The sequence below is a fragment of the Mobula hypostoma genome, chromosome 9 (genome assembly GCF_963921235.1).
Source record: "Mobula hypostoma chromosome 9, sMobHyp1.1, whole genome shotgun sequence".
NCBI classification, from domain to species: Eukaryota; Metazoa; Chordata; class Chondrichthyes; order Myliobatiformes; family Myliobatidae; genus Mobula; species Mobula hypostoma.
The window spans coordinates 82,972,960-82,989,212 of record NC_086105.1 but is presented as its reverse complement, the minus strand read 5'-3'; the positions used below and the strand labels follow the sequence as shown (position 1 = coordinate 82,989,212).

The 16,253-nt window shown below is 39.6% G+C and overlaps 1 protein-coding gene across 6 annotated transcripts in view; it reads left to right on the top strand.

Moving 5' to 3' along the window:
* LOC134351819 (protein MTSS 1-like) overlaps nucleotides 1–16,253 on the top strand; it is a 275,762-nt gene that overhangs the window by 239,408 nt on the left and 20,101 nt on the right. For all 6 annotated transcript variants that reach the window (XM_063058552.1, XM_063058551.1, XM_063058553.1 and 3 more), the window contains exon 10: nucleotides 15,546–15,756. In XM_063058552.1, coding sequence (XP_062914622.1) covers nucleotides 15,546–15,756 — 211 coding nt within the window. The remainder of the gene's footprint in view (nucleotides 1–15,545; nucleotides 15,757–16,253) is intronic.

Genomic DNA, 16,253 nt, shown 5'->3' with positions numbered 1-16,253 from the left:
TGTTTCTGTCTGTAGGGGACCTACATTTGTCTTAACCAATCTTTTTCTTTTTACATATCTATAAAAGCTTTTACAGTCAGTTTTTATGTTCCCTGCCAGTTTTCTCTCATAATCTTTTTTCCCCTTCCTAATTAAGCCCTTTGTCCTCCTCTGCTGGACTCTGAATTTCTCCCAGTCCTCAGGTGAGCCACTTTCTCTGGCTAATTTGTATGCTTCTTCTTTGGAATTGATACTATCCCTAATTTCCCTTGTCAGCCACGGGTGCACTACCTTCCTTGACTTATTCTTTTGCCAAACTGGGATGAACAATTGTTGTAGTTCATCCATGCGATCTTTAAATGTTTGCCATTGCTTATCCACCGTCAACCCTTTAAGTGTCATTTGCCAGTCTATCTTAGCTAATTCACGTCTCATACCTTCAAAGTTATCCTTCTTTAAGTTCAGAACCTTTGTTTCTGAATTAACTATGTCACTCTCCATCTTAATAAAGAATTCCACTTTATTATGGTCACTCACGACAAGGGGCCTCTCACGACAAGATTGCTAATTAACCCTTCCTCATTGCTCATTACCCAGTCCAGAATAGCCTGATTTCTAGGTTCCTCGACATGTTGGTTCAAATAACCATCCTGCATACATTCCAAGAAATCCTCGTCCTCAGCACCCTTACCAATTTGGTTCACCCAATCTATATGTAGATTGAAGTCACCCATTATAATTGCTGTTCCTTTATTGCACACATTTCTAATTTCCTGTTTAATACCATCCCCAACCTCACTACTACTGTTAGGTGGCCTGTACACAACTCCCACCAGCGTTTTTTGCCCCTTAGTGTTATGCAGCTCTACCCATATCGATTCCACATCCTCCCGGCTAATGCCCTTCCTTTCTATTGCGTTAATCTCCTCTCTAACCAGCAACGCTACCCCACCACCTTTCCTTTCAAGTCTATCCCTCCTGAATATTGAATATCCCTGAATGTTGAGCTCCCATCCCTGGTCACCCTGGAGCCATGTCTCTGTGATCCCAACTGTATCATATTCATTAATAACAATCTGCACTTTTAATTCATCCTCCTTGTTACGAATGCTCCTTGCATTGACACAAAAAGCCTTCAGGCTCGCTTTTACAACACTCTTAGCCCTTATACAATTATGTTGAAAAGTGGCCCTTTTTGATTTTTGCCCTGGATTTGCCGCCTGCCACTTTTACTTTTCACCTTACTGTTATTTTGCTTCTACCCTCATTTTACACCCCTCTGTCTCTCTGCACTTGTTCCCATCCCCCTGTTGTGAACTAATCTCCTCTCTCCTAGTCTCTTTAATTTGATTCCCACCCCCCAACTATTCTAGTTTAAAGTCACCTCAGTAGCCCTCGCAAATCTCCCCGCCAGGATTTTGGTCCCCCTTGGATTCAAGTGTAACCCGTCCTTTTTGAACAGGTCATACCTGCGCCAAAAGAGGTCCCAATGATCCAAAAACTTGAATCCCTGCCCCCTGCTCCAATCCCTCAGCCACGCATTTATCCTCCACCTCATTGCATTCCTACTCTCACTGTCGCGTGGCATAGGCAGTAATCCCGAGATTACTACCTTTGCGGTCCTTTTTCTCAACTCCCTTCCTAACTCCCTATATTCTCCTTTCAGGACCTCTTCCCTTTTCCTACCTATGTTATTGGTACCTGTATGTACCACGACTTCTGGCTCCTCACCCTCCCACTTCAGGATATCTTGGACGTGATCAGAAATATCCCGGACCCTGGCACCAGGGAGGCAAACTACCATCCGGGTCTCTGGACTGTGACCACAGAATCCCCCTTACTATCGAGTCCTCTATTACAACTGCCTTCTTCTTCCTTCCCCTACCCTTCTGAGCTACAGGGCCAGACTCTGTGCCGGAAGCACGGCCACTGTCGCTTCCCCCAGGTATGCTGTCCCCCCCAACAGTACTCAAACAGAAGTACCTATTGTCAAGGGGCACAGCCACCGGGATACTCTCTAGTACCTGACCCTTCCCCTTCCCCCTCCCAACCGTGACCCACTTGTCTGCCTCCCGTGGCCCCGGTGTGACCACCTGCCTGTAACTCCTCTCTATCAACTTCTCTCTCTCCCTGACCAGATGAAGGTCATCGAGCTGCAGCTCCAGTTCCCTAACAAGGTCCCTTAGGAGCTGCATCTCGGCACACCTGGCACAGATGTGGATGTCCGGGAGGCTTGGATACTCCAGGGCCTCCTACATCCGGCACAGAGAACAACAAACTGCCCTCACACTCATACTGCCCCTCTCCTCAAATAACAACAAAAAATGAATACCAAACCTTCCTCGCCTCGCCTGTTTCCACCTAAGCCCGTTGAGCCGAAGCCCTTAAGCCTTCACTGTGCTCCCGGCTCACTCTGCAGCCCGCAAACTAGGCTGCCCACTGTATGAGGTTGTGTTCCTTTTAAACCTTCCGCGCTTCACTGCCCGACGTCACACGCCTGCACAGTCCCACCTCTCTGAACGCCGATGGAAAAAAAACCGGAAAAATTCAAAAATGGCTTCCTCCGCACTCCCGCTCCGATTCTCAGACTTCCTTCTTCAAAAATGTTCCATCATTTTGTATGCTGTATTAATATTAAATGATCTTGTAAGGATTTAATTAAAAGCAACGCACAAAATAAGACCATAAGATTTAGAAACAGAAGTAGACCACTCGGCCCATTGAGTCTGCTCCGCCATTCAATCATGGGCCGACCCACTTCATCCAGTCATCCCCGCTTCCCTGCTTTCACCCCATACCTTTTGATGCCCTGGCTAATCAAGAACCTATCTATTTCTGCCTTAAATACTCCCAATGACATGGCCGCTGATGGCAACAAATTCCACAGATTTACCACCCTCTGACTAAAGTAATTTCTCCGCATCTCAGTTCTAAAAGGATGTCCTTCAATCCTGAAGTCGTACCCTCTTGTCCTAGAATCCCCTACCATGGGAAATAACTTTGCCATATCTAATCCGTTCAGGCTTTTTAACAGTTGGAATGTTTCTATGAGATCCCCCCTCATTCTCCTGAACTCCAGGGAATACAGCCCAAGAGCTGCCAGGTGTTCCTCATATGGTAACCCTCTCATTCCTGGAATCACTCTCATAAATCTTCTCCGAACCCTCTCCAATGTCAGTATATGCTTTCTAAAATAAGGAGCCCAAACTGCATACAATAATCCCAGTGTGGTCTCACTTGTGCCTTACAGAGCCTCAACATCACATCCCGGCTCTTATATTCTATACCTGTAGAAATGAATGCTAACATTGCATTCGCCTTCTGCACAACTGACTCAACCTGCAGGTTAACCTTTAGGGTATCTTGCACAAGGACCCCTGAGTCTCTTTGCATCTCTGCATTTTGAATTCTCTCCCCATCTAAATAATAGTTTGCCCGTTTATTTCTTTCATAAAAGTGCATGACCATACACTTTCCAACATTGGATTTCATTTGTCACTTCCCCTAAACTATCTAAGTCTCTCTGCAGGCTCTCTGTTTCCTCAACACTACCCACTCCTCCACCTATCTTTGTATCATCGGCAAGTTTATCCACAAATCCCTCAATACCGCAGTCCAAATCATTGACATACTTCGTAAAAAGTCAAGATCCCAACACCAACCCCTGTGGAACTCCACTGGTAACCGACAGCCAGTCAGAATCGGATCCTTTTATTCCCACTCTCTGTCTTCTGCCGACCAGCCAATGCTCCACCCACTTCCCTGTAATTCCGTGGGCTTTTATCTTGCTAAGCAGCCTCGTGTGCGGCACCTTGTCGAAAGCCTTCTGAAAATCCAAGTACACCACATCCACTGCATCTCCTTTGTCGATCCTCAAAGAATTGCAGAAGGTTTGCCAGGTAGGATCTTCTTTTCAGGAAATCATGCTGGCTTTGGCCTATCTTGTCATGTGCCTCCAGGTACACCATAATCTCATCCCTAACAATCGATTCCAACAACTCCCCAACCACTGATGTCAGGCTAACAGGTCTATAGTTTCCTTTCTGCTGCCTCCTCTCACCCTTCTTAAATAGCGGAGTAACATTTGAAATCTTACAGTCATCCGGTACAATACCAGAATCTATCGATTCTTGAAAGATCATCATTAACGCTTCCTCAATCTCTCCAGCTACTTCCTTCAGAACCCGAGGGTGCATTCCATCAGGTTCAGACTATTTATCCAACCCCAGACCATTAAGCTTCCTGAGCAACTTCTCGGTCATAATTTTCACTCTACAAACCTCAGTTCCCTGACACTCTTGAATGTCCGGTATACTGCAGACGTCTTCCACTGTGAAGATTGATGCAAAATCCGCATTCAGTTCTTCTGCCATCTCTGCATCTTTCATTACAATAGCTCCAATGTCATTTAGTATTGGTCCTATATCTACTCTCAACACTTTTACCCTTGATATACTTAAAAAAGCTTTTAGTATCTTCTTTGATATTAGTCACCAGCTTTCTCTCATAATTCTTTTCCTTCCGAATGACCTTCTTAGTTTCCTTTTGCAAGTTTTTAAAAGTTCCCCAATCCTCTGTCTTCCCACTACCTCTGGTTTCCTTGTATGCCCTCTCTTTTGCTTTTACTTTGGCTCTGACTTCACTTGTCAGCCACTGTAGTATCCTTCTTCGCTTTGAAAATTTCTTCTTATTTGGAATATATCTGTCTTGCACTTCCCTCATTTTTCACAGAAACTCCAGCCATTGATGCTCTGCTGTCTTTCCTGCAAATGTCCCTTAACAGTTAACTTCGGCCAGTTCGCCTTTCATGCAATTGTAATTTCCTTTATTCCACTGAAATACCGAAACTTTAGATTTTATTTTTTCCCTCTCAAATTTCAAAGTGAACTCGATCATATTGTGATCACTGTTCCCTAAGGGTTCTTAACCTTAAGCTCTCTTATCACCTCCAGATCATTGAACAACACCCAATCCAGCACAGCCGATCCCCTAGTGGGCTCAACAACCTGTTCTAAAATGCCATCCCTTAGACATTCTACAAATTCTCTCTCTTGAGGTCCAGTACTGGCCTGGTTTTCCCAATCCACTTTCATGTTAAAATCCCCAATTATCATGACATTGCCTTTTCTATCACCTGCTGTAATTTATATCCACATCCCAGCGGCTGTTTGGAGGCCTGTATACAACTGCCATTAGGGTCCTTTTACCCTTGCCATTTCTTAACTCAACCCATAGAGACTCTACCCCTTCTAATCCTATGTCATCTCTTTCCAATGATTTAATATTATTTCTTGTACACAGAGCCACACCACCCCCTCTGCCAATACACTGTATATCCTTGGACGTTCAGCTCCCAGTGGCAGCCATAGTTTAGCAAAGAAAAAAACAAAAAACAAAGTCCACTTACCCACTTACCTCGCTGAAGCCCGCTATTGCCGAAGACTGAATGAGTCAAAGCCAGTCACTTCTACTCTCGCCACTGGCCTACTCCCAACAATGGCCGCTTTGCTTATCCCTTCGGTATTTCTATTTAGTTTGTCAAGCTTAGTTGCTGCTGCTGATAGGCCCTGCACAATGGACTAATGCCTGCGAAGCTCTCATTTTAAGTCAAAGTCTCTGACCTGCGAGAAGCACTCATTCATCGAGCTTAGTTGCTGCCGCTGATAGGCCCCGCACAAAATGCTGGAGGAACTCAGCAAGTTGGGCAGCATCTATAGAGGGAAGCGGGATCAGCCAGTCCTGATGAAAGAAGTCGACCTGAAATGTCAACTATCCATTTCTTTCCATAGATGCTGCCAGAGTTTCTCCAGAATATTGTGAGCTACTACAGATTTCCAGTGCCTGTAGAACCACTTGTGCCAGGATTTAGTTTAGAATATGACAATCACCTGAAAATCCCATAATGAGGTTAAACCATTAAACATTGTGTTTTAGATGCACTTCAATCCACTTGGGAAGATTTACTAACTTTTAGAGTAGATTCAAATTAATATATAACTTTCTAAAACCTTAAATGAAGCTCAATGCAGTGTTTGTTATTGTACCATAATATCTAAAATGAAGCAGCAATTTGATGACACTTTATGGTACAGTGTTAATATTCCTTGAACATTTCTCAATATGGCAGCAGGTTGTGCAGCATAGATGCCACTTTAATGGTAAAGTGGTTCATTTTGGTAGGTCAAATATGATGGCAGAATCAGAGGGATCTTGGGGTCCGAGTCCATAGGTCGCTCAAAGCAGCCGTGCAGGTTGACTCTGTGGTTAAGAAGGCATAGGGTGTATTGGCCTTCATCAATCGTGGAATTGAATTTAGGAGCCGAGAGGTAATGTTGCAGCTATATAGGGCCCTGGCCAGACCCCACTTGGAGTACTGTGCTCAGTTCTGGTCGCCTCAATACAGGAAGGATGTGGAAATCATAGAAAGGGTGCAGAGGAGATCTACAAAGATGTTGCCTGGATTGGGGAGCATGCCTTATGAAAACAGGTTGAGTGAACTCGGCCTTTTCTCCTTGGAGCCACGGAGGATGAGAGGTGACCCGATAGAGGTGTATAAAATGATGAGAGGTCAATTGTGTGGATAGTCAGAAGCTTTTTCCCAGGGCTGAAATGGCTGCCACACGAGGGCGCAGGTTTAAGGTGCTGGGGAGTAGGTACAGAAGAGATGTCAGGGATAAGTTTTTTACGTAGAGAGTGGTGAGTGCGTGGAATGGACTGCCGGCAATGGTGGTGGAGACGGATACAATAGGGTCTTTTAAGAGACTTTTGGATAGGTGCATGGAGCTTAGAAAAATAGAGGGCTATGGGTAACCCTAGTAATTTCTAAGGTAGAGACATGTTCGGCACAACTTTGTGGGCCGAAGGGCCTGTATTGTGCTGTAGGTTTTCTGTGTTTCTGTGTTTCCAATGTTGCCTGTTGATCCCTCTAGTATAGTTCCCTTTTGGCTTGCTGCACTGTGATATCAACAAACTTTTTGACCTGAGAGGCCCACTCTTAGAATCCTCATAGTTTCCAGATTTTAATAATAAAGATTCAACCTTAAAGATGCTTACTATGATGGACCCTTTTCTTAAGATGCATGGCAATGCAGCTGAATCCAGTAAACAAATTACAGAATGTATTACTGGAATTAAGTGTACCAATTAAGTTAATTTAACTGATTACTGAAGTACCCTACAGTACAAAGTATGTTTAAATATTAAAATTTGGAAATATTTGTCAAATATTTCGAAGATTTAGGTTAAAAGGAAACTTCATTGAATCAAAGAGCCAAAAGTTTTAATTGTTTTCTTCTTCTTCATGTGCCTTGTGCGTTACACGCTTGGGCGATCATGGCTCTCCACATCGAACGATCCCTCGCAGCATCAATGCTATCTTGCACACTTAGATCTGTTAGTTCTTTCACAGTGTCCATATATTTTCTTCTTTGCCTTGCTCTTCTGCGTTTCCCAGGCATACGGCCTTGTAGTGTAAGGCATTCTATTTCTCCCTTTCTGATGACATGGCCCAGGAATTTAAGTTTCCTCTCACTTAATGTTCTCATTAAAATTTTTTGTATGGGAACATTGGAGTACTGTCTCATTAGTTACCCTATATTTATATGATAATTTTCAGCATTCTTCTAAGAAACCACATTTCTGTTGCTTCTAAGTTTCTTTCAAGTTCTGGTGTTATAGTCCGTGTTTCAGAAGCTTACAGCAAGATTGACCAGATGTAACATTTTATTAGCCTAAGTCTTGTTGTCATAGAAATGTGTCTGTTGGTAAAAATGGGTTTCATTTCTTGGAAGTTGTTTTTGGCAATGGCAATTCTTCTTTTTATTTCTACTTTACTTCTAGCATATTGTGATATAAAGCTACCAAGGTAACTAAAGCTAGTCTTTTGTTCAATCTCTTGGTTAACGATGTACAGTTGGCAGTTGGGAGTATCCTGCTGTTTTGGTATTACCATACATTTGTTTTAACATACATTCGTTTTTTTTTACAGTTGATGGTTAGACCAAAATTTTCACTTGTTTGTACTACTTTGTCCAGGAGGATTTGTAGGTCTTCTGCAGCACTTGCTATTGGTGTGGTATCGTCTGCATATCTTATATTGTTGATATAAACACCTCCAATTTTTATCCCTACTCTACCGTAAAGATTATCCACGGCCTCCTCTACTGTAAAGATATCCACAGCCTCCTCTACTGTAAAGATGAAGCCACACTCAGGTTGGAGGAACAACACCTTATATTCCGTCTGGGTAGCCTCCAACCTGATGGCATGAACATCGACTTCTCTAACTTCCGCTAATGCCCCACCTCCCCCTCGTACCCCATCTGTTACTTATTTTTATACACATATTCTTTCTCTCACTCTCCTTTTTCTCCCTCTGTCCCTCTGAATATACCCCTTGCCCATCCTCTGGTTTCCCCCCGCCACCTCCTTGTCTTTCTTCCCGGATCCTCTCGTATCCCTTTTTGCCTATCACCTGTCCAGCTCTTGGCTCCATCCCTCCCCCTCCTGTCTTCTCCTATCATTTTGGATCTCCCCCTCCCCCTCCAACTTTCAAATCCCTTACTCACTCTTCCTTCAGTTAGTCCTGACGAAGGGTCTCGGCCTGAAACGTCGACTGCATCTCTTCCTAGAGATGCTGCCCGGCCTGCTGCGTTCACCAGCAACTTTGATGTGTGTTGCTTCAATTTTTATCCCATCTTGGTCTTCTATTTCTCTGACAATCATTTTACTATAGATATTAAATAATTCTGGTGAGGCAACACATCCTTGTCTAACTCCTCTTTGAATTTTAGTCCAACTGCTTAAATCATCAATTTTTACTGTCGCTGTTTGGTTCCAATATAAATTTTGGAGACTTCCGGTAGCGCTCATGGAGTGAAGTCGCGTTCTTGACTCGCTCCATTACCTCTGAGTTTTTTCTCTCTATGGTCAGCTATACTTTAATTAACTATTAAGGCATCAATTTTTACAATACTTTGAATTAAACTGAATTCTCTGACAATTGGATGATACTGAGATCGGCTATGTCTAAGAACGGGAAAGACGGCAAGGATGGTAAACCTCCGGTTAAACCGAAAGCTACGGATCTCCCTCCGACTGAATCACCGGTGACTTTGAAAGCGATATCGGAGTTAATTCAGAGGGAAATTTCAACCTCTGTTAGGGAGATGATTCGTACAGAAATTATGGGCTTTGTTAAAGACCTGATTCATACGGAAATCTCAACTAAGTTCCAGAAAATTGCCGATTTAATTGATAAGATGCAAACATGTATTGCGGAACATCAGTCGGCTATATCTGATCTTCAAAAATCCGCGCAACAAAGTGAGCTTAAGATGGGGAAAGTCGAAGAAACAATTAATGTAATGAAGAAGAAACTTGACTTTTTGACTTTTAAAAACTCTGACTTGGAATCTAGAATGCGACGGCAGAATTTACGAATGATTGGCGTCAGGGAAGCCGTGGAAGTTAACAACCCTATGAAATATTTCTCCCAACTTTTAAAAGATGCATTCCCTACTGTATTTCCTGACCAACCACCGCTACTGGATCGTGTTCACAGAATCCCATCATACTCGTCTAGGTCAGATAGACCTAGGCATGTTATCTTACGTTTTCATTACTTTCAAGACAAGGAGAGACTGTTTCGATTCGCTCGATCTAAAGGTTTCATTGATTTTTCGGATCTTAAGTTCCGATTCGTGGAAGATTTCAGTAAACCAATCTGGGACCAACGGGTCCGTTACAGATCCGTGATGTCGGAATTCTATAAGATGGATTTAAGACCAGCGCTGCTGTACCCTGCACGTCTAAGGATTCGCATGTTAGATGGAGCCCTTCGTTTTTTTGATTCTCCATCGGATGCCCAGAGTTATCTGGATCAACTTTCATCTTCAACATCTTAATTGCCTTTTTTTTAATTTTCTCCGTTGATCGGAGGCTGTGAATTGGTTGGTTTTAACTTTTCTGTGCCCTATTTGGGCAGAAAAGTTTTACTTTCGATTTCTTAATATGGCTGCTAAACTTTCTTTTTAACTGCGTCATTTCTTTCTTTTCCCAGGGGATTCTGGGTGGTTACTTCCCTTTTGTCATCTTACGTATTTCCTGTGCGGCCTTAAATTTTGTAGTTTTTTTTTAAATTTTATTCTGTTTTGCTTTTTATAATCATTTTATGTTAATAATCCTATTTTTTTTGTTGCTGTGTCTATTCATGAGTTTGAGGTTTATTGTGGTTTTTTTTTAATATATACTTTCCGGCTTTTGTTCTGTTCTGTGTGTATTTTAATTGAGCTAACTTTTTTTTACTTATTTTTTTACTGTTTTACAATTAGCTGATCCTTTTCATATTTATACCTTTTTTTTAGGGAGCGTATGCCGGAAGTCATGGGGGTAGTTTTAGCGCTTGCTTCTTTCTGGCGGGTCTGCTTTAGATTTCGCCTTGGGGTCTTGGGGTGGGGGGGTGGTGGGAGGGGCTTCACGTTTTAGTTTGTTTCTCTTTGGGCTATATACATTATTGAAGTATTGGTTGCGTCCTTTTCCCCGGTATCTTTTGTATGTTCTGTTTCCTCTCCGGGTTTGTGGGTCGCGCCTATTGTCAATCCTCCTTGTTATGGGTTGACTTTAGGATTTATGGAGTCTATTATTAATTTTGTCTCCTGGAATACTAATGGTCTTAATCATCCTATTAAAAGGAAAAAAGTTTTTAAAGTGTTCCGGAGACTTAAAGCACAAATTTTATTTTTACAAGAGACCCATGTACGGAGGGGGGACAGACTACGTTTTTTCAAATTCTGGAAGGGACAACAATTTCATTCGAACTCCAATGCTAAGATTCGAGGCGTCTCTATTTTTATAGACTCCTCAGTTACTTTTATACAACAGGATATTATCTCTGATCCGAATGGTAGATTTTTATTGGTTAGTGGTTTACTATTTAATAAAAAAGTAGTTTTGGTTAATGTTTATGCTCCTAATATGGATTGTCCGGAATTTTATAAATCATTGTTTGATCAGTTTCCGAATTTGAACGAGTTTTCATTGATTTGGGGCGGAGATCTTAATACCTGTTTATCTCCAGCTTTGGACCGTTCGGCTCCTTTACGGACTTTACCTAATAAATCTGCAAATTTGATTAATTTTTTCCTTTCTGATTCTGGGTCGACGGACATTTGGCGTTTTCTGCATCCTCAGGAAAAAGATTTTTCCTTCTTTTCACATGTTCATCATTCCTATTCAAGAATTGATTATTTTTTCATTGATTCTCGTCTCATTCCTTCAGTGATTAAATGTGATTATGATTCTATAACCATTTCGGATCATGCTCCACTTAAGCTTTCTATTAAAATTATGGCCAATATACCAAACAATAGACAATGGCGTTTTAATTCGCTGTTGCTTCAGGACTCGGACTTTGTTAATTTTATGAATGAACAGATTGAGCTTTTTTTTACAATTAACCATACAGAAGATATTTCGGTTAACACTCTTTGGGACACTTTTAAAGCCTATATTCGGGGTCAGATTATTTCGTATTCCGTTGCTTTGAGGAAGAAACAGAAGCAGGAGGAGATGGCAATTGTGGACAAGATTAAAGAAATTGATAAGAAATATGTTATGGCTCCTTCTGAGGAGCTATACAAACAAAGAACTGAACTTCAAATGGAACACAGTTTACTACTCTCGTCCTCGATTGTAAACCAATTAAAGAAAACAAGAAGTGATTTTTATGTTCACAGTGATAAAATTGGCAAGCTGCTGGCTAATCAATTGAAATCTAATTATGTTAAATCTCAAATCAATCAGATTTATAACCAAAATGATCGATTGATATTGGATCATGTGGGGATTAATCAAACCTTTTGTGATTTTTATTCTTCTTTATATCAATCAGAGTCTCCTCGAGATTCTAAATATATGAATGATTTTTTAGATAAGTTAGACTTCCCTCAGATTTCACAGGATATGTCTTCTTTATTAGATACTTCCATTACAATGGATGAGATTAAGAATGTTATTTTTTCTATGAATCTGGGGAAAGCTCCTGGCCCTGATGGGTTTACCGTTGAATTTTATAAATGTTTTGCTTCTTTATTGATTCCTTGGCTCTATAAGGTTTTTGAGGCTTCTTTGAAACTTGGTAAACTTCCGGAATCTTTTAATAGAGCATCAATTTCTTTAATACTAAAGAAGGATAAAGACCCTGCTCAATGTGCATCTTATAGACCAATATCTTTATTAAATGTTGATTCTAAAGTTTTTTCTAAGTTATTAGCAAATAGACTAGAAAAAGTACTTCCTTCTATTATTTCGGAAGACCAAACGGGTTTTATTAAAGGTCGTTACTCTTTTATAATATTCGTACATTGTTAAATATCGTTTATACTCCCTCACAAAATGTTCCTGAGTGTGTTATTTCTTTAGATGCCGAGAAAGCTTTTGATAGAGTAGAATGGCCTTATTTATTTAAGGTGCTTGAAATGTTTAATTTTAGCTTGAAATTTATATCCTGGATTAAACTGTTATATCACTCCCCTGTAGCCTCGGTTCGTACTAACTCCTTAAACTCACCTTTTTTTCCTCTCTTTCGTGGTACTCGACAAGGCTGTCCTCTTAGTCCCCTATTATTTGATATTGCATTAGAACCTCTTGCAATTGCTATTCGAGAATCTTCAAATATTACTGGGATAACTCGGGGATTAAAGTCCCATAAATTATCACTCTATGCTGATGATTTACTTTTATATATTTCTAATCCTGAGAGATCCATTCCTGCTGTTTTAGAGTTATTAGCACAATTTGGTCTTTTCTCAGGTTATAAATTAAATCTTAGTAAGAGTGAACTTTTTCCGATTAATAAACATCTTCCCTTATATTATAAATTTCCATTTAAATTGATTAATAATTACTTTTCATATCTTGGGATTAAAATTACTTGTAAACATAAAGATTTATTTAAGACTAACTTTTTACCATTAATAGACCATATTACTCAACTTTCATCTAAATGGTTTCCCTTATATTTAACTTTGATTGGTCGTATTAATGCAGTTAAGATGTTTTTTTTGCCAAAATTTTTATATGTGTTTCAGGCATTACCAATTTTCGTTCCTAAATCTTTTTTTGATAAAGTTGACTCTAAAATTTCTTCATTTATTTGGCAGAATAAGAATCCGAGACTGGGTAAAATACATTTACAGAAAGCTAAGAGAGATGGAGGTTTAGCATTACCTAACTTTAGATTTTATTATTGGGCTATTAATATTCGACATATGAAATTTTGGTTACTTGACCGGGACATACTATCTATTCCTAAATGGGTAGCATTGGAATTACAATCTGTTCAGGGTTATACACTTGGTTCTATTTTAGGTTCCTCTCTTCCTTTTGATTCGAAATGCCTTAAGCAGGTCTCTAACCCGATAGTTAAATATGCTTTGCGCATTTGGTTTCAATTCAGAAAATTTTTTGATCTTAATCAATTCGGGTTAGCGATTCCTATTTTAGGTAATATATTTTTTTCTCCCTCTTTTACGGATCGCGCTTTTCAAACTTGGAAGACTAAGGGTATTTTACGGTTTTTGGATTTATTTTTAGATGGTTCCCTTATGTCTTTTGAACAATTATCTAATAAATATAACTTATCAAGAATACATTTTTTTAGATATTTACAAGTTAGAAATTTCCTAAGTACTATACTTTCTTCCTTTCCAATGCTTCCTCCTATATATATTTTAGATTCGATAATTAACCTTAATCCATGTCAGAAAGGTGCATCGGCTATGATTTATAATATTATTATGAAACTTAGGAAAGCTCCATTTGATAAGATTAGGGTAGATTGGGAACAGGAATTGGGGCTTACCATTTCTGTGGATGATTGGGGGCAGATTTTACAATTAGTTAATACTTCCTCTATTTGTGCTAAACATTCCCTAATTCAATTTAAAGTGGTTCATAGAGCACATATGTCCAAAGATAAGTTAGCGCGTTTTTACTTGCATATTAATCCTTTCTGTGATAGATGTTCGGGGCAGATAGCCTCTTTAACTCATATGTTTTGGTCTTGCCCTACTTTGGAAACTTTTTGGAGAGATATTTTCAATATTATTTCTAAGGTATTAAATATAGATATCTCTCCTCACCCTATTACTGCTATCTTTGGACTACCTAAAAGTTCTAGTAATCTTTCCCCTTCAGCCCGTAGAATGATTGCATTTCTTACTTTAATGGCGAAAAGATGTATTTTACAACATTGGAAAGAGCTTAATGCTCCAACTACCTTTTTTTGGTTTTCTCAGACGATTTTATGTTTGAATCTGGAGAAAATTAGAAGTAACCTTTATGATTCTTCATTTAAATTTGAACAGATTTGGGGACCTTTTATTCGATATTTTCATTTAATGTAATATTTACCCTTCTTGTTTTTTCTTCACTGTTTTAATGGAGGTCGGGATTGAGGACGTGATTTTAAGTTTAACTCTGTTTGGTTTCAAGTTAGCCCATTGCTTTGCTTTGCTTTTAGTTAGTTGCACGGTGGGTTTTTTTTGGGGGTTTTTTTTTTCTTTTTTTTTTCCATTGATATATATAAAATCTAGTATACTATTATGTTATCTTGGTTTCTTATGCTTAAATTACATTGTTTGTAGTATTTTCTTTTTGGTATTGTTATCTTTTGGAATTTTATTATACTTTAACATTGTATTAATGTTTATATGGCTTACCTTTTTTGTATACTTACTCAATAAAAAGATTTAAAAAGAAAAAGAAGAAATTTTGAAACAGTCGTTGGTCCCTTCCGTCAATGTTTAGTTTAGTGAGAATTTGAAATAATTTTTCATGTTGCATTTTGTCGAATGCTTTAGTGAAATCAATAAAACATAAAAAGACATCATTTTGATATTCAATTGCCCTTTCTGAAAGCATTCATAGTATGAAAATTGCGTTCCTAGTTCCTCTATCTTCAATAAACCCATATTGCAGTTTCGAAGTTTCTGGTCTTGTTTTTAATTTGACTCAGAACAATTCTCAACAAAATCTTTATTATGTGACTTATAATTGTTTTATAAGGGCTAAATATTTTGCAGTCAATCACTTCTGACTGCTGTAAAGTTTTCACTTTTCATAATAGTTGTTGGCATGCAGCATTGTATTGTTGTCAAAAATATTTGAATACTTTTGCTCTAAACAAGAAACTAGACAAAACTCGTTGCTGACTTTGACCTAGCAACCTCCACTTTAAATATACCTTGTGACTTGACCTTCGCATGGTAATGAATTTCAAAGATTCACCACTCTGGCTAAAGAAATCCCTCCTAATCTCTGTTCTAAAAAGTGATGTCCTTCTATTGTGAGGCTGTATTCTCTGGCCCTACACTCCACCACTTATTGCTGTTGCAATTTGCTTTTTAAATTTTATTCTGTGCCAATATGCACCTGTTCATTTTGTGTTTTTGATATGATTTTGTGGCTTGAAGGTGAATGACAATTGCTTCTAATATGCAAAGCTTTAGTGTTGAATTGCAAACAGTCTTCCCCTGCTGAGCCTCCTTTTTGTGTGTATGTTTTAGCAGTCTAAACAGCGTTAACAGTAGTGACTCCAGATCCAGTGGATCCCACTCTCATTCTCCCACTGCACACTATCGCTACCGCAGCTCTAACCAGCCACAACAGGTTCCAGTGAGGCTCTCTAGTGTCTCATCCCATGACTCTGGCTTCATGTCCCAGGATGCATTCCAGTCAAAGTCTCCTTCTCCCATGCCACCAGAGGGACCCACCCAGGTATGTGAAATTATATGCAAGGTCAAATCTGTAACCTGTGCATTATTAGAGACCTTGCAAAATCTGAATTCACAGTCTAAGCAAATAAAATATTGTAAACTCAAATATACTCTGAGATGTGCAATTTCATTTCTCAGCCAGATTGAAATATTCTTCTTCTTGGGCCCTTAGCATAGGCCATCGATCACATCGTAGAGGAGCTCATCAGTGTTTCTGTTATCCATTGCATCTACTGTGCAGGGGATTGGCCTATACAGCTTCACCAGAGCCCTGTAGGCTGGCCTTACCCGTTTCCACCTCTCACAACAGGGACATAGGATTGGGCTTTGAGAGGTAGAACGAATTATAACTACATACATTTGACAAAATCAGATTTTTTTTAATAATGTTTAAAACCTACAGTGTATTCTCTGCATTCAAAGGATTAAAGAATAATTTATGCTACTAATATTTTACAAGTAGTACATATTGGAAGCAGGACATAAAAAAATCTAATG